Source organism: Pseudonaja textilis, chromosome 6 (assembly GCF_049901715.1).
Source record: "Pseudonaja textilis isolate UNSWEBS1 chromosome 6, rPseTex1.2, whole genome shotgun sequence".
NCBI classification, from domain to species: Eukaryota; Metazoa; Chordata; class Lepidosauria; order Squamata; family Elapidae; genus Pseudonaja; species Pseudonaja textilis.
In genome coordinates, this window is record NC_141995.1 from 55,577,773 (window position 1) to 55,602,045 (window position 24,273).

The 24,273-nt window shown below is 43.6% G+C and overlaps 1 protein-coding gene across 1 annotated transcript in view; it reads left to right on the plus strand.

Annotated features, from left to right (window-relative positions):
* SCFD2 (sec1 family domain containing 2) overlaps positions 1-24,273 on the plus strand; it is a 156,903-nt gene that overhangs the window by 108,158 nt on the left and 24,472 nt on the right. Inside the window, exons 6-7 of the mRNA XM_026699894.2 lie at positions 7,926-8,074; positions 15,030-15,164. Of these exons, the coding sequence (XP_026555679.2) occupies positions 7,926-8,074; positions 15,030-15,164 (284 nt within the window). The remainder of the gene's footprint in view (positions 1-7,925; positions 8,075-15,029; positions 15,165-24,273) is intronic.

Below are 24,273 nucleotides of genomic sequence, written 5' to 3' on the forward strand. Positions count from 1 at the left end.
CGCTGTTGTTTACCTCGGAAGGCTTCAAAATGCTTATTTTTTCGGCACCCAGCCTGCCGCCCCTTGCCCCGTTTTGCTCCTGGAAGGCTTTCCTGAGGCCCACTAGGCCAAAAATTGGGCACGGGGGGAGGGGGGGAGGTGCTGCAAAAGAAAAAAAAAAAAAGACTTTTGACACCACCCCCAGTCACATGACCACATAGCCACGCCCACCCAATCCCATGGCCTCCTAGCCACGCTTACCAAACCTGTAGTGAAAAAATGTTGAATCCCACCACTGGTCATAAGTGTGAAAAACACTTAACTTCGGTCACAAAGTGAACTGTTCTAAATCAAAGACTACCTGTAATACACCATCTGCCCTCCCCCTCAAATTTCTTCTTCGAAGCTATCCCCTCTTCTTCAGGGACATCCTGTCTGCTAATTTGAGGCTCAGATTTAATTCTTGAAACCTGCCAAAGCAAATGCAAAGTAAATACTGACCTCCACTTGTACAGTAATCGAGATTCAAGATAAGCCCACCGGTACACAATCTTGGATCTGCTTATTGCTACCCTGGGGGCTACTCACTCATTAAAATAAATTAATTGGGGTGAATAAGTCATAGTTATTCAACTCACAGCTGAGTTGGTTCCCAAGATGAAGTCTGGAATTCCTGATTCCTTACCACCCCCAGATACGGGGTCCTGATTGGTTTTTAACAGATTAATAAGAGTTGGACTTTGTAGGTCATCTAGTCCAACCCCCTGCCCAAGCAGGAGACCCTACACCATTTCCGAAAAATAGCAGTCCAGTGTCTTGTTGAAAGCTTCCAGTGATGAAGCTCCAACAACATCTGAAGGCAACTTCTGTTCCATTGGTTGATCGTTCCCACTGTCAAGAAAAATTCTCCTGATTTCTAGGTTGAATCTCTCCTTGTTCAGTTTCTATCCATTGTTCCTTGTCTGGCCTTCAGTTGCTTTAGAAAATAGCTTGACCCCTTCCTCCTCTCTGTGGCTGCCCCTCAAATATTGGAAGACTGATCTCCTGTCTCCCCTGGTCCTTCTCTTTACCAGACTAGCCATGCCCAGTTCCTACAACCGTTTTTTATATCTTTTAGCCTCCAGTCCCCTAATCATCCTGGTTGCTTTTCTCTGTACTTTTTCTAGAGTCTCAACATCTTTTTTATAGTATGGTGACCAAAACTGGATGCAGTATTCTAGGTGTGGTTTTACTAAGGCTTTATAGAGTGGGATTAGTACTTCCCTTGATCTCGATTGCATTCCACATGTTTTGTATATGGATTGGTTGATTATGTTCCACTGGGCAAGTGTGGCCAAATGCAGAACAGAAAGCAACAGGGACCTGCAAATAAATCTTTGCGTTGGGACTGAGTTTAGGCTTCTCTCTTGTGTGTGTGTGTGTGATACTTGATCACTGTAATTAGCGCCCGCCAAAAGGATCTACCTATCAGTTGCATTTTTTAGAAACGTACACTAGAGGGCAGTAGAGCAGCGCTTGCCTTTGACAAACAACCTACATCTTTGTAAGAGGGGAATGTTATGGCAGAGAATTTGAGAACCAAGCACATATCTTTCATCCTTGCTTTAAAAGATATTCATTTGAAATGAATATTCCCCCCCCCCAGAAAGCTATTTTCTGCTTAGTTCTGGATTTGATGGTTTTGAGCATACAAGAATTTGGGTTTTGATTGGCCCTTATAAAGGCTTGCAGGTCTTGTCGAGGTTCCCTGCAGTCAACAATACATTGTGGGAAGTAGAAAGGAGAGCAGAGCGAATGAGTTTGCTTCTGCCCCTTGACTTCACCCTCCGGTTTTAGTCTGAGCCAAGATTCGTGGAATCTGGCTTGAACGCTAGATAATTCATCCCTGGCTCATCCGGAGATCCAGCTTTGAAAAACGGCACTTATCATTTCTGTCCCCCAATTAATCAGCCTCACTTTCTCAATGTGGGAAAGTAACAGCGTGGTGCTAGAAAATATGGGTTATACAAGAAATGACATCGTTTAAGAAGAATTTAGTCCCAAGGAAAGGTCAGGGGTGCTCTCACGTTTGGGAGAAGATAGACAGCTACGTTCAGGGGTGGGCTGCTGGGGATGGATTCACAGGGGTTCCGGAGAGCCTCTAGCTAAGATTCTCTGAAGCTTGGAGAACCCCCAAATCCCAGTCCTGGCTGGCCCCGCCCACCCTGCCCCTCCCCTCCCCAGGGGTCCCCACAAGGCCCGGTTTGAATGCGAGGTAAGTGCAGGGGATGCCCGGCGGCTCGGAAGGGCAAAAGACAGGCCTCCTGGACAGTGGTGGGATCCAAATGTTTTTACTACTGGTTCTGTGGGCGTGGCTTGGTGGGTGTGGCAGGGGAAGGGTACTGCAAAATCCCCCTTCCCACTAACCTGCTTTCCAGCTCCGTTCTCCTGTGCAGGGCAAAGAAGACCCAGTCGATCAGCTGGCACTCGGGAGGCAGAGAATAGATGGGGGCGGGGCCAGTCAGAGGCGGGATTTTCCGGTTCTCTGAACTCATCAAAATTTCCGCTACCGGTTCTCCAGAACTGGTCGGAACCTGCTGAATGCTACCTCTGCTCCTGGAAGTTTGGGAAGGCTGGAAATGGACCCGTTTCTGGCTTCCAGAGAGTCTCCGGAGCCTGGGGAGGTCATTTTCACCCTCCTGGAGGCTCGAAAGAAGCCTCCGGAACCCAGGAAGGGCAAAAACGCCCCCCCCCCGTGGTGCAGAAGGTTCACTAGGCCACGCCCACCATGGCCATGCCCACCCAGCAACTGGTCAGAGAACCCTTTGCTAAAACTTTTGAAGCCCACCCGTCTACATTTCCACCCCTTTTAATATGCAGAGAAAGTGGTTCCTATACTCTGGAATTATTGTCTGGATTTTTATATTACCAGTGAATACGTTGTGAAGATAAGTATTGCTTTAAGCTCTCAGGGAAAGGAGAAATGGGCATGCTTGATGGGAAATGAATTTTGAGAGAATCCGGCGCCATTCAGACTTTGATATGTTATGTATTTGCATATCTTATAAAGCCCTGGAAACCACCTAAACTCTAGAGAGACACCAAGAAGAACTAAGAGCTCAGAATTATTTATCTTCAAGTCTCCTAAGGAGCAGAGTGAACACACCAGTATTCATCCATAGCAACATGTAGACAACAGCAGGATTTGTAATTCAGTATTTTTCTTTTTAAGAAGCGTGTCTATTTTCAGCAAAACTGTCAAATAATCCTGCCCAAATCTGGTGCATATTCTAAAGGATTTCTAGAAATAGTTCCAATGTTTTTCTGGCCATTTAGAGAAATGTTTTTGATTATTTCACCGAATTGGTATATGTGATTACGCTTAACAATTTTATTAGGTTATTGTTTATGCATCTCTTTTGTTTTCCATGAAAATACTCCAAAGTGGTGAGTTTTAATCTGATGTAACCACAGGAACCAAAGAAATAAGAGATGCTACTGAATGTTTATTGCTCCTAAGTGGGTGAGCTGAGTAAGAACGCTAAGCAAACCTTGGAAATAGTGCAGAGGAGAGCAAGAAAGATTATTAGGAGGCTAAAACATATGAAGAATGGTTGCAGCAACTGAGCATGGCTAGTCTAATGAAGGGAAGGACCAGGGGCGACATGATAGCAGTATTCTAATATTTGAGGGGCTGCCACAGAGAAGAGGAGGTTATTCTCCAAAGCACCTGAACGTCACACGAAGAATAACGGATGGAAATCGATCAAGGAGAGATTCAACCTAGAAATAGGGAGAAATTTTCTGACAGTGAGAACAATCAACCCATGGGACAGCAACTTCAGAAGTTGTGGATGGCCCATCACTGGAGGTTTTCCAGAAGAGACTGGACAGCCATTTGTGGGAAATGGTATAGTACCAGCTGCATTAGCAGGGGGTTGGACTAGAACAGGGGTCACCAACCTTTTGGACCTCAGGGACCACCAAACTCATAATTTTAAATCCCGCGGACCACTAATATGAATTTTGACTGACGGTGGCTTGCTGACATTTTTCCAGGGTTTCTGCAGAAAGCAGCAGAGACCCTGGGAAAATCCCCCAAAAAGTCTGCAGATCCTACCGATCGATCATGCTTTATTCGGGATCACAGGATACTGTTTCCAGCTCTGTTCTCCGGGGGCGGGGGGCGGGGGGACTTTTGGCTTCATGCAAGGAAAGCAGCAGAAGCTGCAGAAGTCTTTCTTTTTCTTCCCCAAACTCTGCCAGAAATGAGTCTCAACGTGTCGCACCGGTACAGCCTCTTGGAGCAGAATACCTTGCAGGGTCCCAAAGACTCATTTCTGACAGAGTTTGGGGGAGAGAAAGAAAGACTTTTGCTGCTTTCCTTGCGGACAACCAAAAGCAGAAGAAGACAGAATTGGAAAGAAGCAGCCTGGTGGCCAGGCCAGGCGCGTGGGGCGAGGGGGACAAGCCCCCCCCCTCCGCCCTTTGCCCCCTCCCCTCACTACCTCATGTTCACAATGCAAGCGACGCAAGCCTTGTGTTCCTGCGCAGCCTGGATTAATTGCTTTGGAGGTGACATTTCTCTGTGGACCACCAAAATTTTCTCACGGACCACCAGTGGCCGCCAGCCCACTGGTTGGCGACCACTGGACTTGATGACCTCCAAGTTCCCTTCCGGCTCTGTTACTGTCATAGTAACTCTCAGAATAAGCTCCATTTTGAGTCTCCAGGCTTGTCTATAAGCAAGAAACATTTTTCACCCTCAGTACAGAATATCACTGTACCATGAAAGCAAAACTGTGTCGCTTGTCTCCAGCATCTGCAAAGGATCATGAAGGATCAGGATCTAAAATGGCCATGGAGGACTTAGGCTATGCCCAGTTTACAGTGGTCTCTGCCACAGAGTAAAGGCCGCCTTCCTTCCCATAGTGAGCAAAGTCAGATACAGGCACATTGTACTGCCTCTTTTGTGTGGTGATCGGGTGGCTGCAACCCCTGTCCTCACTTCTTCTTTTTTTTTGACCCTCTGCCACTGCCAACAGCTCTGCCTCCTAAAACCACCCATCCAAGTAGGAAACGGACCATTTCAACCTGTGCCAAAGGATACAATGACCGATTCGGACTGAGTGTTGTTTCTTGAGAGGAATTTCAGAGTCACCAAGCTTTCTCTTCCAAATTTGTATTAGAATAATTCCAGAACATCTGGATCAACCAATAACTGCAAGAGATATCCAGCAGCCATCTGCATCAGTGGTGCAATTCAAAAAATTTTACTACTGGTCCTGTGGGCATGGCTTGGTGGCCATAGTGTGGCTTGGTGGCCATGGCTTGTTGGGCTTTGCAGGGGAAGGTTATTGCAAAATCCCCATTCCCTCCCCACCCCACTAACCTGCTTTCCAGTTCCCTTCTCCTGTGCAGGGCATCAAAAGGAGACCCAGCCAATCAGCTGGGACTTGGGAGGCAGAGAATAGATGTGGGCGGGTCCAGTCAGAGGTAGTATTTGCTGGTTCTCCAAACTACTCAACATTTCCACTACCGGTTCTCCAGAACTGGTCAGAACCGGCTGAATACCACCTCTGGTCCAGTGGTGGGGTTCAAATTTTTTTACTACTGGTTCTGTGGGTGTGGCTTGGTGGGGGTGGCAGAGGAAGGATACTGTAATATCTCCAATCACAGGTGGTACTTGCTGGTTCTCCGAACTACTCAATATTTCTGCTGCCGGTTCTCTAGAACTGGTCAGAACCGGCTGAATACCACCTCTGCTCTGGTCTGCATTCAACCCTTTTCATAAGAAGGGGGTATGAGCAACCAGCTTGAATATATGTGTGTGTGTGGTGTGTGAGAGTGTGTATATATGGACGGGGAAGAGAGAGAGAGACTGGTTTTATATTTACACAACCACAGGTTGCCGGGATAGTGAATTTATTCCTTCTTGAAAACAAGGATTTCAACTCGGCTCTGCAAAGTAAAAAAAAAAAACAGCTTGAGAGAGTTATGACAGCTATAAAAGTTCAAATAAACACTTATATAGCATTGTTACAAAGAGGCCAGAAATGTTCTGACTTTGTTTTCCAAGCCTAGTTCAAGCTAGCCGAAGCCTCCTCCTGCTGCTGTTGCTGGATGGAGGCAGTTCTGTTTTTGTCCTGATAAATGATTTTGTAGGTTGCCAAGGTCCTGGGCAGTCTGAACATTTTAGTCTTATTAGTTTAAAAAAAAAAATGTCATGTGTTAGAACTAATGGCAGAAATTTATCCCCACGCGGTGCTATTTTAGCATTTCCTCCTCCTCATCCCACAGTTGCTATATAAATACTTGGGTGGTTGATATGGCGACAGGAAAAATGATGTTCCTTAACAAAATGGCAGCTCAACCACTGGCTACTGGCCCCTTTTAAAAACATACTGGCGAACACATTTTAATTATCAGTACTGTGTTAGATTTTCTTAGTGTTTGGTAAGATCTGGCTCTGCACTCTGTTTCCGAATTGAAAGTGGGAATGGTGGCTTAGAGGAAGGCAGCATTAAAGTAAACACCTCTTCCGGGCCACATAATAGTACTTCATAGTTAAGGAGAGAAAAGGGTTTGTAAAAGGGAACACACGGAATCAAATTTGCTTGAACTTTGCAGTGAAAGTAATGGCCTAGATCATGGGTGTAAAAGTCAAGGCCCATGGGCCAGATCCAGCTTGCGGGGCCATCCTATGCTCTACTATAGTGGTGGCTAACCTTTTTGGGCTCCTGTGCCAAAAATTGTGTGCACACTTGCATGCTCACACTCATGTGCCAGCACCCAGAAGGCAATGCAGGCCCCCCCATGCACTCTATGCATGCGCACATAAAAACCCACCCACCTCCGCTGCCCACTTACCTACACTGCACCTCATAGCTGATTTTCGGCTGGTTTGAGGCCTTTTTCAGCCTCCCAAAGGTTTGAGGAAGGCTTCTGCAGGCTTTGCAAGCCGAAAACTTAGCCCGTTTTGACACTTCCGGTATTTCCGGAAAAACAGGAAATGACGAAACGGGGCTAGTTTTCGGCCTGCAAAGCCTGCAGAAGCCTTCCTCAAACCTTTGGAAGGCCGAAAAAGGACTCAAACCAGCCGAAAATCAGCTGTGAGCTACGCGCATGCCCAGTGAGGTAAGTTTGCCTGCAACTCACAGGCCGGTACAAATGGCTGTACATGCCACTTGTGGCACGCATGCCATAGGTTCTCCATCACGGCTCTGGTACAACTGTTTAAAGCTAAGTACTCTGGTCACCCTTACGTTGTGAGAAAATTGATTCACAAATACATATTTAACTATACGTTCAGATTCAACCTCTGTGGCACAATGGTTAGAGCCGTTAGGGAAGTAGTACAAGCTACTTCTACAGCCAGCTGCCTGCAATTTGGCAGTTCAAATCCCACCAGGCTGAAGGTTGACTCAGCCTTCCATCCTTCCAAGGTGGGTGAAATGAGGACCCAGATTGTTGGGGGCAAGAGGCTTACTCTGTAAGCCACTTAGAGAGGCCTGTAAAAGCACTATAAAGCGGTATATAAGTTTAAGTGCTATCTGGATAGGTTGTGGTTTTCTAATCAGTGGCGGATGAGAAATGAAGACCTTATGAATGTATGTCTGACAGTCTAATAAACTGGAGTATAAAGAAAACTAAAATGTCATTTGTGAAAGTGTCAGGTTGTACTGTTTTCTCAGGGTAAAACTCATAATATCTCTCATAACTAGATTTCAATGTATTTATTTATTTTGTAGCTGAATAACATAAACTGGTGAGTCTTTAAAAACTCACAGCCAAGTTTTTCTTCTCTGCTGTAACTTATCGAATGTGGCATTCAAATGGATTGCTTTTTTTTATGGCGCTTGGCAAGTTTGCCAGACCCCCAGCAGGAGAACAAAGAAAACCTCAAGTTGTAGGAACCTGCCAGCCTTACACAAATTTCCCCCTAACTCCGTTTTCCTTTGTTTCAGGCTGTGAGTCTTCTTCCACCAAGGTTACATTTGAAAAAGCCACGGCTGCAGTGAATGAGGTCTTTAAGTGCCTAAGGGATGTTACGCGAGCTCGGACGCACATGAAACAGTTTAATTCTGTACATATCCCGGGAAGCCACAGCCAACAGGCAAGTTGACATGTGTTTTACTAATCAGTTTTCATCTTTCTCACCCTGGCAGGCAACCAAAACTACGCTTTCCTGAACGTGACCAATGGGGTGGTGTTCAGATATAATATATCCATTTTGCTCCCCAGAAGTGGGCTTTTAGCACACATCTGGCTTCCATGTGCCATCGTGGGTTTTTTTTATTTTTTTAGATTAATTGCTAAAACTGAAGCAATTCGTTTGAATGATGGCGGCTTTACATTTAACATCCACGCAGCGTTCCCATAACTTTCTGAAAGCATACTGATTAAATATGTATGTATGTATGTATGTCCCCCCTCCCTGTCTCTCCCTCCCTCTCTCCCGCCCTTTCTCTCCCTCCCTCTTCCTCTCTCTCTCCCGCCCTCCCTCTCCCTCCCTCCCCATCTCCCCCCTCCCTCTCTCTCTCTCCCCTCTCTCCTTCCTCCCTCCCTCCCTCTCTCCCTCGCTCTCTCTTCCTCCCTTTCTCTCCCTCTCTCCCCCCTCCCTCTCTCTCCCTCTCTCTCCCTCCCTTTCTCTCCCCTCTCTCTCTCCCTCCCTCCCTCTTCCTCTCTCTCTCCCTCTCCCCTCTCTCCCTCCTCCTCCCCCTTTCTCTCCCTCTCTCTCTCCCCCTCCCTCCCTCCTCTCTCCCTCTCCCTCCCTCTCTCTCTCCCTCGCTCTCTCTTCCTCCCTTTCTCTCCCTCTCTCCCCATCTCCCCCTCCCTCTCTCTCCCTCTCTCCCTCCCTTTCTCTCCCCTCTCTCCCTCCCTCCCTCCCTCTTCCTCTCTCTCTCCTCTCTCCTCTCCCCTCCCTCTCCCCTTCTCTCCCCTCTCTCTCTCCCCCTCCCCTCCCTCCCTTTCCCTCTCCTCTCTCTCCCTCTCTCCTCCCTCCCTCTCTCTCTCTCCTCTCTCCCCCCTTTCTCTCCCCCTCTCTCTCTCCTCCCTCCCTCTTCCTCTCTCTCTCTCTCTCCCTCCCTCCCTCCTTTCACCCTCTCCCCCATACCTTACTTTTCTGCTCTGATGAACGCTTGCTATGACTTCAAAATCTAAACATGAAATTGGAGAATTAAAAGTTATTATATATACACACACACACACACACACACACACATACATATATATATTTACAAATACAGCTTGAAACACTTAAAAGCCTGTCAAAAGAGACAACGTGTCTTTTCAAATGTTCTAAACTCTGGGAGTCCATTCCATGGCCTTTTGAGCAACCGAGGGGAAGGCCTCTCCTATCGGCCCCAAAGACAGACTTCTCACAGCGGGGACATCTTCCAAAGGTCCTCTCCTGCTGATCTGAAGGACGTCATAAATTCATAACGAGAGATGTGGAGCAGAATAATCAGAGCCTAAACTTTTCAGGGCTCTCGAAGCAACGCCCGAAATCGTGTCCAATGCAGATCTTTTTCCTGCCCCACTTGGCAGCCAAGGCCCCACTACATTGTGCACTGCCTGAAATTTCTAGGTGGGCCACGTAAAAGACATTGCAGCAGTCAAGGCAGAGAGTCATCCTGGTGTAAATGATCTGATTGCCTCAGGCACAGGCATAAGTGTATAAAATTCCCCCTGTCACAGCAAGAAATAGCTACAGCTGGGGCTGAAGGAGCAGCCAGGAAGCAAAGTTGATCTTTCAGAGAAGTTGCAATCCCAATTAAAGGCAGGTGAACCTTAAATTCCCAAAAGTGAGTCCGCTGTTTTTCAACATCACTCCCATCGTTTGGGGGGATTTGGCTTAAGTTTATTCTCTCTCCTCCAACCAGTGGCGGTATTCAAGTTTTTTTACTACCGGTTCTGTTGGCGTGGCTTGGTGGCCGTGGCAGGGGAAGGATACTGCAAGATCCCATTCCCTCCCCACCCCACTAACCTGCTTTCCAGCTCTGTTCTCCTGTGCAGAGCAACCAAAGAAGACCCAGCCAATCAGCTGGGACTCGGGAGGCAGAGAATAGGTGGGGGCGGGGCCAGTCAGAGGTGGGATTTGCCAGTTCTCCAAACTACTCAAAATTCCCGCTACGGTTTCTCCAGAACTGGTCAGAACCTGCTGACTACTCTCTCTGCATCCAGCCCATTAGTGAATTTAAGCAGATCATAAAGAGGCCACTTACTTCCCTGGTCTTTGCTGGAGATAGACCTGGTTATCATCATCACACGTATGTTACCCTTCTCCAAACTGTTGGACAACTTGATTTTACACAGATTCTGATCGGTGTGCTGGGCAAAATGGAGTCCTGTACTGAATATCACTTCATGTATCGATCTTGACCCTATTCCCTTCGCTGACGTCACTGGGTTTGCACCCTATCGCTTCCCATCCATTGGAGGAAAGAAAAATGAAATTAATTGCAGCATAAAGCCAGAGGGTGGGGGAAAAGAGCAAAACCGTAACTGCACAACCTTACAACAAAGGCAGAACTTTTTATGCCATCACCTAGATAGAGTAGCAAATTCCAGACACAGAAGCTTCAGGTTGCATTAAGCTGGACCAAAGGTAATAGCAATAGCACTTAGACTTATATACTGCTTCATAGTGTGGCACAGCATTCTCTAAGTGGTTTACAGAGTCAGCATATTGCCCCCAACAATCTGGGTCCTCATATTTACCGACCTCAGAAGGATGGAAGGCTGAGTCACAATCAAACTCCTGACCATGGGCAGAGTTAGCCTGCAATACTGCATTCTAATAATCACTGTACCACTGCAGTTCAAGCTTACGTTAGTCTTAGTATAATTTATACTCAAGCTGTATATGAAAAGGTGACCATCCTTAGTGGATAGTTAAACAACTGTTGCAGCCTCAGCCCACTGATAAATCACTGTTAATATGTTCCATTTGTGAAATATGACTTGCCTTCCAAAACAGTTACATCAGAAAAATAATTATTCTTCTTAATTCCATACATTTGCTCTTTTTGTATCTTATCCAACTAAGATAACGAAGGGGTCAAACTATTTTCTAAAGCTATTTTTTAAAGTGCCTGTAGGCCAGACAAGGAATAATGGGTGGAAACTGAACAAGGAGAGATTTAACCTGGAAATAAGGAGAAACTTTCTGACAGTGAGAACAATCAACCCATGGAACAGAAGTTGCCCTCTGAAGTTGTGGGAGCGCCATCACTTGAGACTTTCAAGAAGAGATTAGACTGCCATTTGTCAGACATGGTGTAGGGTCTCCCGCTTGGGCGGGGGGTTGGACTAGATGACCTATAAGGTCCCTTCCAACTCTGATTATCTGTTATCTGTTGCCTCATATTACATAAATATGTTTCTTATTGAATTCACAACAAGCAGTACAGTAAAGAGTTGCATCTCCTAGAATAAGTGTAAAAATGTGTGATCAGAACGTTTCGGCTAGTGCTTCTAATTTTCTTTTGTCCTTGGGTAGAAGAAAAAAAAGGATGTTGATCTTCCAATTGGCTGGATGAGGAAATAAATGTTGATGGCCGTAATTGCTCTGGAAAATAATTTTTCTTTCAAGTTCTCCAGATTAAGTGGTTAGTTTCTCGTTTGTTTTTCCGCCCCCCGCCCTAAGATAAGCAGCAGTTCCATTTATAATTTCCACCGCTTGATTCAGCATGAATTTTCTAAGAAAACTAGAGAGGAGCTTTCTTGGAATAACAAAAGTAAGAAATGTTGCCTGCCATTTTGTAAATTATAAGCTTCCTACTTAAATTGTTGCTATTCATTGTTTAATACTTTAGATTTACAGTATAGTAATTGCATAAATCCATAAAATCGAATATGGGCAGTTTTTTTCACTAACTAAAAGCTTTTAATTACGTTGCAGTTTAATCCTGCATCATTCTAATAATGTGTGCATTTATATCACAGCAGATATTTATTTTAATCATGGATAGAGTTCTGTTCAAATACGTAGTCTTCTACAATGATTTTCAGGGAATTCAAACCATTCAGCTCCAGTAATCATTAATGTGGCGTAATTGAAGAATATCACGAAAGAGCATTTTGTAATATCAGTGAAATTATTTACCTAACAACCATCTGTGTTATTTGTTTAGAATTAGTGCATGTAATCCCTAATGCTTAATAGAGGAATTGCATGGGTGGGAAGTCAACAAACTGGTCAAAAGACCAGATTTTCTCAGCCTTTGTCTCAACTAAATGGCATTTTTCTACAAGAGATACTCCAGACGTGGTTCTGTTTATCTCACTATAATATTTTCACATTTAAATATGGCTTTGTGGAAGGAACGTTTGGGATGTTCAGGTAAACAGCCTTCAAGAGAAAGTGAGTGATTCCTCTAGCTTTGAAAGAGGTGAGGCTTTGCTTTCTCTCCAAGAGGCATCACAGGACCTAACCATCCTGAATTATTTTTGTCCAGGTTCCAAACTTTCCTTTTGGAGGAAGGAACAGAGTTCAACCCTGGACACTGTATAGCACTGATTCCACTGGTATACTCATTGATTGAAGAGACCCTCCTTATGTGCACTCATGCCTCATTTTATCTCAGTAGCAGTGGTGGGATTCAACCAGTTCACACCTATTCACGAGAACCGGTTGTTAAATTTTCTGAGCAGTTCAGAGAACTGGTTGTTGGAAGAAATCTCCTTTTGTTTTTTTTCCTTTTTACAGGGCTAATCCTGTAAGGAAGGGAGGAAGGAGACATTCTGGTGTTGTTTCTAGCCTAATCTTTATTGCCCTGTTTACAGAAACTGTTCTCGGTTAACCCTTAAAACAGCTAAAGGTTCTTGGCAGCACGCCCAGACTTACTGTCCCCTGAGCTCCAGGTGTTCTTTTTTTTCTTTGCTGGTACTTTGCTCGGGCTTGACTTTCTTAAAGGGGAAGGGTTGTTTTAAGCTTTTTACACTGCTGTTGGGAGGAGATACTCCCCTGTTGGAGTTATTCCAGCTGGGATGCAATGATCAGCACTTTGAAGAAAAAATTGAATAACAAAGCAAAACAAAGCTGCCAGAAAGAAGCTTTTAATGACAAGGAACCAAGATGAGTGACAGTCAGATGTCAAGTTGGCCATGCCCATCCAGTCACATGACCACCCAGCCACGCCTACCCAGCTGGTCATTAGGGCAGAGAACCGGTTGTTAAATTATTTGAATCCCAGCACTGCTCAGTAGACAAATCCAGGAGACAAAATGGCGTTTAACTCATATTTAAATTTAATTTCATATCTTTGATCTGCCCCAATGAATTCACTCGGCTGCCATTAAGTTCTCAATAAATGATTGATTTTCTCTTTCTATCACTTTAAACGGTTTAAAAAATTTCCTCCAGCCTTGTAGAGTCCATTCATTTTTTTATTTTTATTTTTTTTGTAGAGGCAGGGGATATTACACATGGCCTACGATCTTCAGGTTGTATCCTGTTATTTAAAGTATGAAGAAATCTGAATCCCTTTGTCAAAGCTAGTAGCACTAGTAATAGCACTTAGATTTGTATACCGCTTTATGGTGCTTTACAGCCCTCTCTAAGCAGTTTACAGAGTCAGCCTCTTGCTCCCAACAATCTTGGTCCTCATTTTACCCACCTTGGAAGGATGGAAGGCTGAGTCAACTTTGAGCCAGTGACAATTGAACTCCTAGTGGTGAGCAGAATTAGCCTGCAATACTGCATTCTAACCACTGCACCACCGTGGCTCTTGTAAGTAGAGGTAATCCTTGACTTACATCTGGTTGCTTAGAACAGTGCCCCCCCTCAACTTTTGGGGCACCAGGGACCGCTTCCATGGAGAGAGGTTTTTCCATAGACTGGAGGGCGTGTGATTTTGTATGCAGCCTGCATACAAAATCAACCGGTTCTATAGAACAGGTCCGAACTGGTAGAATCCCACCCCTGCCTGCGGGCCAAATCCGGTCTGCAGGATGCATAGATCTGGCCCACTGGCCACCCTGAAAACAGTGGAAGGACTGGCCTGCGGTGCCTCTGCCAGTGAAAATGGAGCTTGGGAAGACCACTGGCAGAGCGCTGGAGCAGGAGGCCGGTCAATAATGGGGCCCGGGAGGGCTGCATGTGGCACCCTTGAGCTCCATTTTCACTAGCAAAGGGCTGCAGGAGGCCGTCATGGCTAAAACATAGCTTGGGAGCCCATTTCTGCTGGTAGACCACACGGGCCCCCACAGGCGCCCCTGACATGAGTGACATCAAGCTGGCCACTCCCCCGCTCCCGAGGTCAAACACAACCCTAATTTGGCCCTTAATAAAACCGAGTTTGACACCCCTGATTTAGATTGATACCAGAGACCCCTTTTAAATCACTATCACTTAGAGACAAATTTTTCCGAAATACAAATAGGAGAAAAAAAATATGAATTAATTCACCTCAAACTGAAAGCACAGTTTAAATATCTATTGAGAACATAACCTCTCTGACGCATTATGGTGTTTTTTTTTAATAACAACAGGGGAATTAATTAAATCATATATAAGCTATAGGGGTGGCACACTCAAATTAGTAATTGTGGGGGAAACTTTTTTGAAATGTTTGAATTGAAATAGAATTTGTGAAATGGTGAAATAAGAACATGCGATGAAATTGCAAACCTGACAGATAAAAGTATCAAAGTGCAATGAATATGAAGATAAGAGAGTTATTTAAAGTTTAAGGAAATAGATTAAGGAATGTATTGGAAAATTTATAGAATAAGCTGGAGGAAAGTATTTGAGGAAAATAATGGAAAATATGTAAAATAAGGGTAAGATATGAAATTAAATGTGAAAGATGAGTACGTAATTATAGTCATGTTTGTATATGGAAATGTGAAAACCTGGAATCATGCTGTTCACTAAAAAAAAGATGTTTTTAAATGTGGAAAACTCAAATAAAATTTTATTAAAAAAGCAACAACAGGGCCCTATCCTTCAATTTCCTGGAGGAAAACAGCTTCCTATTTGTCCAGATGTTTATTAGTTATCATGTTCACTTTCAAAAATGTAATGTATTTTAATTTTAACTACTAGGGGTGATTTATTTTTTTAGGCCTCTTATAAACCATTGATGAAGCAAGTGGTGGAAGAAATTTACAATCCTGATCGACCTGATCCCGTTGATATTGAACACATGTCTTCTGGGCTGACAGATCTTCTGAAAACAGGGTTCAGCATGTTTATGAAGGTAAGGTAATCATATGACAGATCACAATGCCATCCGATTAAAATTTTATTGCGGAATTTTATTAAGCAGATAACGCCATTTATTCCCCCCTACTTACTTCCTATCTGAAATGTTTATACCTTTTGGGGTGACATTCCAAGAAGATCAGTGGTAGCACTAGTGGGGTACCCGTGCCTCACTATGAAACTATGTGATCGGGTAAGGTTTGAGGGAGGAAAATAAGGGGGGGGGAATTTTGCCGTTGTCTTCCAGCATCCATCGGTATTCATCTGGCTAGTGTCCTGTCAGCGTGTGAGAGAGTTGAGGGCTGTTTGGAAATTGAAACAGTATTTGCTGTGTGAGCAAGAAGGAGACAGCAAGGAGCCTGGAAGTGGCTTAGCTCAACTGAAATTGGAAGAGATTTCTTTTCAGGTGCGGAGAGGGAGTAGAACTCCTTAGCATCAGAGCGTGTTAATAATAATGTACAAAATACTAATGTTGCGATGGTCATTTCGAAAATCTTTTCTTAGTGAGCACCTAGAAGCTAAGAGGAACATACCTGCCAAATTTCAAGTTTGTAAGCTTTACGGTTCTGGAGATTCTGTGATGACAAATGAGTGCTTTTTCAGTTTTATAGATATAGATTAACAGATGATGATCTATGATAGGGATTAATTGAAGGCCCAACTTTTGTCCCTGTTACGTGGCAGTTGTTTATCTGTCCCATTAATTGATAGAATCACAATGGTCTGTTGAGTATGTTGAGAAATATAAAAATCTCATTATTAATCATGGCAGTGGTGCAGTGGTTAGAATGTGGTACTGCCGACTACTTCTGCTGACTGCCGGCTGACTGCAGTTTGGCAATTCGAATCTCACCAGGCTCAAGATTGACTCAGCCTTCCATCCTTCTGAGGTTGGCAAAATGAGGATCCAGATTGTTTGTTTGTTTTTTAAACAAATTTTATTCAATTTTTCACATAAAAACAAAAAGCTCTTTTAGTGGACAACATATTTCCGGGTCATCACTTTTACATACAAATATGACAATAGTTATACATTCATATATGCATACTTAATTCAACTATTACCTTTTCCATTTCAAACTTTCCGAAAGGAGAGAAACAAGCAAGTTAATCCTAGTCTCTTACATTAATCTCAAAACATCTTTTTGTTCCATTTCAATTATTTCAAATATAATCCTTTAATATTTATTTTAAAAATAAAAGTAACAATATATGTTTGCCTAATAAAAAAAAGTTAACCAATGTCTCTCCTTCCTTTTAATAGTCTGTATTAGCTTATTAATTTAAGTAGTTCTTTAATCTGTCATATTTGCTTTCCATCACACATTCTTTCTATAAATTCTAGGTTAATACAAGTTTTCACACGCACAAAAAAAAAGAAACAAGTATAGGTTTCCCCCTTTTACTACTTTGAGTGCGACACCTCAGTGGTTAAAATACACCTTTATTCCCTCATCTTAATTCCCAATAAACCATTATTTTTAAGTAGTTACAGTAATAAATTACATCTTTTCATTTGGATTCCGCAACATATTTTCCCCCCTTAATTTTATTTCTAATTTCAAAGGAAGTAAAAGGGGGGAAATTGACTATTCAATTTCTGGTCACTGATATTAACCTCATTTTTAAACATCTTCATATCCATTTCAATTATTACAATTTCTTCAATAAACCTTAAAATAAAGATATATATTCATCTAATAAAAGTTATCAATTTCTATCCCTCCTTTAATAATCTATGTTACCCTATTTTCTAAGTATTTTTTTTAAATTGCAAATATATTCTTGTTACCCCTTGTCATTCTGCAGAATCCCCTTTTTAATTCATCAACCATTATCTCTGAAAAAACTATTTCTTTTCATCATTTTATTATTTCCATAATTCTTTATTTCATGCACCTGTTTCTTACTGCCTCTCCTCCCCCCCCTTTTCCCCATATCTTTTCTCATTCCAGTTTATATCCCTCTCTTTCTTGATATCTTCCTTTCCCCTTTTCTGCTGGATCTTTCTAACTTTCTACCTTCACAGGTGTTCCCTTTTTTGATTGCCTTCTTAAATCTCAACTTTTTAACCTTCCTTCTTTCCCCTCATCTTTGTAGTTTAGGGTTTTTCGAACCTCAATATTCCAGCACAATCCAGTCTCCAATTTGTAAATTTTATTATTATTATTTTTGACAATCTTAAGTCCAGCTTTATTTTATGCGTATTTATTGCCAAAATATTTTTGTCCAATTTAATTAAGTCTTTAGTTCCGGCTTCTTCCTTTCCTGGTTCGAAGCCCCGCTTAGCTGTCAAAATTATTTTCTGATTTTTTCCTGTCCCTTTATATTTCCACCGCTCACTTTTCTTTTCTTAAAAGTTCAATGTTACCTTAATCCCGGGGTACTTTTTGTTTAGTTGTTTTGTCCAATTGTCCCGGTTCAGATGTTATCCACCTCTTTCTTCCCTCCTGCACAAATCTTAGTCCAGCTGAGTCCTCCCCTTCGGGGTGGCCATTGTAGACCATCGCTTCAGTCGTCTTTGGGGGGAAAAAGACCAAGCCCAGGAGGGGAGATGCGGCTCCCCTAAACCTGGCTTGCAGCTTCCCCTTACTCCACCGCCCCTCCAAGGCAGCTTCAGCCCCTAATCGCAATGATCGGGGCTCTCCGATGAAAGAGGACAGACCATAGCCGCGGACAGTCGCGATCTACAGTCTGTCAGTGAGGAGGGCTCAACCCAGAAGTTGAGGATCCAGATTGTTGTGGGGGCAATAGGCTGATTCTATAAACTGCTCAGAGAGGGCTGTAAAGCACTATAAAGCGGTGTATAAGTCTAAGTGCTATTGCTATTTCTATTATGGGAATTAAATGTCCCCTCCATTATGCCTTAGTGTTTTTCATCTCACCTGAGTTCCTGGAAGAAAAATAAGACACAAATCTAACAACAAAATACGTAAATAATAACGACCTTATATATTCACAACTCCAAATTCTAATTAACCTAATTTCACTGTTTTGTACCAAAAAAAGTATTTTTTTTCTGGCTTGAAAAATAAAGAAAACCTGCCATTTCCCCCGCATCATAAATATGAAGCCTCTTAAGAGCTCATCTGTAGGAAGAATCATAAGAAATCCCTCCTTTTATTTCCATGCCCCCCACCCCCCCCCCCGAGAAGGCAAAGAAAAACTAAGAAGCTAAAACAGTCCCAGCCTTCCCAGCCAGAATGGCCTCAAGTAACCCCCGTTAGAAGACTGAGACAGGCTGAATTCAAAACCCCCACAGAATTCACATTATCCACCTTTCCCCAAGGCTAGCCTTGATCCTGATTATAAGCCAGAAAACCAGATAGGGACAACTGGAATATAGAAAGGTGCATTATTAATCTAATCAAATAACCCCACCAGGCATCTCAGTAAAAGTCCAGCAGGGTCTCTACTCTACTCCCTATGCCTTCGTGTCAGCTGTCCCAGAACTGGTGCTTGAGTCACTCGAAAGATTCTTAAATAAATGGAGACCTCCTTTCCTGCAGCTTGCCTCCAAATTCATTCCTCCTGCACCTTTTCCCCACCTTGGAAATGGACCGGATTTTACTTCCAACAGATCCATAGTGTCACTAAACTGCTTTCTGCAATTTACAGGTGGCAGTAGGTAGTTTTCTCCTTGTCATCAAATGAGAGAAAGCCTTCATTTCCCGAGTACTAAATCTTTCCATGAATATTTACTATTACTACACTAATATTTGCTCATATCAAAAGACAAGAATATTTATTTTTTTAAAAAAAAAACACCAAGGAAATGTCAAGGTACCTCTGCATGGTTTGTGATCTAGGTTTTTTTTAATCAAAAGATTGGTGAACGTATGTTATTTGCAATGTGGTACCATGAATCTCTGAGTCTTTTGCACTAGAAAAAGAAAAAGGTTCTTACTGCATTTGCTACACTGACCTCCACATATATTCCCCAAATATAAATGTGTAGTTTCTTTTCTGTTGTTATGTTTGCCACCATTCAAGTTGAATGTGGATGTGAAAAGTTGGACAGACCTGTCAAAATGTGAAAAGCATTCCTTGTTCTTTTTCCAAATCTGACAGGGGTGGAGATAAAGAAAGATGGTGTTGAAAGGTTCTTCTGTCTTTTTCCTTCTCCCCTGCTTCCCTTCTAACCCCCAAAACCAGGACAAAGTTGGCACCCATGCATCTCATGCATGTCACAAAAAAATATCCCTGGCACCACAGATCACTTGATGACCTGCCGTGGTGAAAGAAACGGCAGTCTATTTTAAGCAATGAATATTTTAAGCAACGCTCATATGTATGAAAAAGATTTAAGATTTTAAGGACAGGCACCGAGGGCAATGAATTGTACGATGAATTAAAAGCAGTAATGGCTTAATGTTCAAAAGCCTTCTCAAAATAGCTCTCCTGAGCAGAGGAAAACGAATCAACTAGAAACGAGACATTTCCAAATGAGAAATGAAACAAAAAAACTTGCTTGTCTTTTAGCCAAGTGTGAATCACTTTTTTTCCTCTGCCTGTGTTAGTTAAACTTGGCCCTTACTCTAGTTGCCTTCAAGGTCTTTGCTTGACCAGAAGAAGAGCTTTAGGGTATGCTCTCCTTGAGGTTTATGTATCCTTTGAAAATTATTCAGAAGTGCTTCCTAGCATAACATTAGGTCTCTGCTGAGTGTTAAAGTAGCTCAGGGGTGGGATTCAGATTTTTTAACAACCGGTTCTGTGGTCGTGGCTTAGTTGGTGGACATGGCTTGGTGGTCATGTTATTGGCTGGGTGCGGCCAACTCAATATCACTCACATCAAGGCACACATCTCCTCATCTGGCCTCTCATGACTGTGGGGGTGCTGCAACAGTCGTAAGTGTGAAAAATGGTCATAAGTCACTTTTTTCAGTGCCATTGGAACTTTGAATGGTCACTCCACACAAGCAAAGTACCAGCAAAGGAGGGGAAAAATAACTCCATAGAAGTTCCTGAGACAGGACGTCTAGTCCTGCCAAGAATGTAATAAGGGTTAACGGAGAGGCAGTTTCTGTAAGCAACACCAGAATGTTTCCTTCCTGCCCTCCTTACAGGATTAGGCCAGTAATTTCTTCTAACAACCGGTTCTCTGAACTGCTTAGAATGTTAACAACCGGTTCTAGCGAATGGGTGCAAACTGGTAGAATCCCACCCTGAAGTAGCCTGTTACCTTTATGCTTCTGCAAAACCAGAGGCAGGGGGAAAGTGCTGTGGTTATTTTAAGAATCATGTTCACTTCAATTAATTGATTCCTTAAAGCAGAGATCCCCAGACTTGGTAACTTTAAGACTTGTGGACTTCAACTCCCGGAAGTCCACAAATCTTAAAGTTGCCAAGTTTGGGGACCCTTGCCTTAAAGCAATGCCATCTTGTTTTCAGGCTGGATCAGGAGTTTGAAAAACATTGGGCTACTTTCCTGAAGAGAAAGTCCGTTTGGTCTGGTGCAGGAGTGTTAAACTCTATTTCATTGAGAGGCGCATCAGGGTTGTATTTGACCTTGGGGGTGCTGGGGGTGGGCGTGGCCAGAGTGGGGGGCAGCATGACATCGCTTGTACTGGGGGCCGCGTGTGGTGGTTGAGTGCTCTGCCAATAAAAACAGGCTCCTGAGCTCCAATTTTGGCTGCAATGGCCTCCTGCAACTCTGCCAGCGAAACTGGAGCCCTCCCAAGCTCTGTTTTCACTGGCAGAGGCACTGCAGGCCAGGCCGTCTCTATTTCCAGGGTGGCTCCGCAGGCCCGATCTAAGCACCCCTCAGGCCAGATCTGGTCCCTGGGCCTTGAGTTTGACACCCCTGGTCTAGTGGTTAAGGCACCAGGCTAGAAATCAGGAGACTGTGAGTTCTAGTCCAACCGTAAGCACAAAGCCAGCTAAGTAACCTTGAGCCACCCCATCTCACTTAGTACTAGGAAAGAGGCAATGAAAAACCACTTCTGAAACACCTTGCCGGGAAAACTGCAGGGACTTGTCCAGTCCAAAAGAGACTTAAAGACATCTGTATGTCCCACACAAAAAAAAACTTTAATGAAGAGCAGAGGATGGAGTAAGAGAGCCATGGGATGGGAGAAGTGTCCATAAAAGTCAAGATGACAGCTGTGTCTGCAATTGAAGCTCCAGCCTTATTACATAGTGTTAAGGTCTTGGGATTTAAGAGCCAGCCAGCAGAGAAGCTGATGCAATATAAGCTGATGCAATAAGAATGTATCAGCATAGCATGGGTATTTCCCTTTAAGACTGAGGATGGGTTCTACCCCTTTAAGAGGTGTTTATATAAAGGCAGCCATTAGAGGGTGTGTTCTCTTTCCTTGTGTCCAGTATTCATTGCAGAGTTCTCTGTGTAAAGAAAAAGAAGTTTGATTGCTTGTAAGGTGTTTTGCCTACCATGCTTATTTCTATATATGTCTTGCAGATAAATCACCATTAAATGTCTAAGTCTCTGTGTGCTGTGTTGCTCCTGGGTTGTCTCATAATGGTAGTCACGCTGCAAACGCTCTGACACATAGTAGACATTTCAGAGTGGCAGAGCTTCAGTCACACGGCCATGACCACCATCTTGAGTTGGAACTCCCGCCTCTACTTGTGCAAGATTGGGAGCTGCCTTCTAAATCCTTTGACGAAGTATGGATAGTGGTACACTTCCAAACGGGAAGCTCTTAAAAGAGGGCAGTAGGTTTGACTCATATGAAATCACGTTCCAGGTATGGAATGTGAGAGAAAGTTCAACTTTAACTAATTTGCACTTTGTCAGCTGACTTGCAGTTACGCTGTATTTCTAATTCCTAAATTTTCCACTTCTGCTGCCCAATAAAAATAAAGTAGCCTGCAAAAATGCATAGGTTAGCGGGAAGCCCGCAGAAAATCTCATCGTATTATTTTGCATACTCAAATTTATTACGTATTTACTTCAATAGCTTTATTTGTAAGATCAATATCCTGTCTTGTTATTACTTCAGAAAACTAATGCCAAGAATTTATTTTAAGCAAAATAAATTTACGGCAGGAAAAAATGAGAAGGGAAGCAAAATCACAATTTTGAAGATTTCTCTTTTTCTTTTTCAAGATCATCTAATATTATCCAGCTGTTTTTCATTACAACTATAGTCAAAGTTTCCCCTGGGGTCAGATCCTGGCTGTACTTGTCTTCCTCTTTTTGAGTCCAAATAATGAGAATCTACTCTATGGCATTCACAAGGCAGGATAGAGAGTGGGAAGGGAAATATGCTACAGAAATCCTTCTCATCAATCTGCATTTCATTTTAAGAACACATACTGACATCCAAAGCTGTTTCTTCTAAATATCATTATTTTGCTTTAATGAATTTAAAAGTAAGGATAAGGCTGTGCCCTAGGCCAGTGGTAGCTAATCTTTTGGGGCTCCTGTGCCAAAAATTGCACGTGCGCCAGCATGCATGCACTCATGTGCCAGCACCCAGAATGCAATGCACCCCCCCTCCCCATGCCCTCTGTGCACGTGTGTACAATCACCCCTACCCCCTTACCTGTACTGCGCCTCACAGCTGATTTTTCAGATGATTTGAGGCCTTTTTCAGTCTCCCAGAGGCTTGGAAAAAGCAAGGCTTTTCAGAATGAATTATAGGCCCATTTCGTTACTTCCGGTATTACAGGAAGTGATGAAACGGGCCTATTGTCCTGAAAAGCCTTGCAGAGGCTTTTTCCAAGCCTTTGGGAGACTGAAAAAGGCCTCAAACAACCCGGAAAAAAAATCAGCTGTGAGGTGTGCACATGCGCAGTGAGGGCAGTTTGCCTGCAGCATGCGTGCCGGCACAAATGGCTCTGCGTGCCACCTGTGGCATGCGTGCCATAGGTTCGCCATCACGGCCGTAAGCTATAATATATTTTCTTGCTGCATTGCATGTCACAAGGTAATGAGTGTAATCTGCAGACTGTTTTTTAGCGCAGCCTCATAAATAAAGTGTAAAATTATTGGCCTACAAAAAAGTATTAATAGTAGATGGAGGGCAGTATCGACCCAATTTCCATCATTCCTATTATTGCAGGTAGAAAAGAAACATTCTTCTTCCCCCCAAAAGATGCCTCTAGCTGTGGTTTGTATGCTTTGTTCCTCTTTTAACCAGACATTCACTTCCTCTGCACCTAGAAAGAGCATTAATGTAGATGTTGTCAGTTGCAGAAATTGGGTATGTCTAGTTTAATGAAAAGAAGAACATGGGGCAACAGGATAGCCACGTTCCAATATCTACGGGGCTGCCACAGAGAAGAGGGGGGTCAATCTATCTTCCAAAGTACCCGAAGGTAGGACGAGAAGCAACGGATGGAAACTAATCAAGGAGAGGAGCAATCTAGAACTAAGGAGGAATTTCTTGACAGTCAGAACAATTAATCAATAGAACAACTTGCCTCCAGAAGTCGTGAATGCTCCAACACTGGAAGTTTTTCAGAGGAGATTGGACAATCATTTGTCTGAAATGGTATAGGGTTTCCTGCTTGGACCAGAAAGCTCCCAAGGGTCCCTTCCACCCATGGGTGGGCTGCTATAGGTTTGCGAGGACCCGTTGCTAGCATTATGGCTGGTTCGGAGAACCGCCAAATCCCACCCCTGGCTGGTCCATCCCATCCCATCCCTCCCAGGAGTCTCCGTTTTGCGGCCCGTTTTGGATGCAAGGTAAGTGCAGGGCCCGCGTGGAGGCTTGGAGAGGAGGAAAAACGGGCCTCCCGGAAGTCTGGAAACGAGTCCGAGGGCCTCCGGAACCCGGGGGAGGCCATTTTTGCCCTCCCAGAATCTTGAGGAAAGCCTCCAGAGCCCAGGGAAGGTGAAAACAGCCCCGCTGCTGTGGTGCAGGAGGCCAACTAGACCACGCCCACCATGGCCACACCCACCCAGCCTAGGACTGCATTTTTTGGCAGCTGCAGCACATTGCTGGCTCATATTTAAGTGATTGTCCAGCAGGACACCTAGATCTTTCTCACTTGTGCATTTGATTTTTCTGTGCCAAATGTGTAGGACCTTACTTTTCTCATCACTGAGTTGCATTTCATTGGATCGGGCTCAGTGTTCAAGTTTTGTCAAGAACCTTCTGTACCTTCTATCATGTGTTTTATCTTCTATCTTCAGC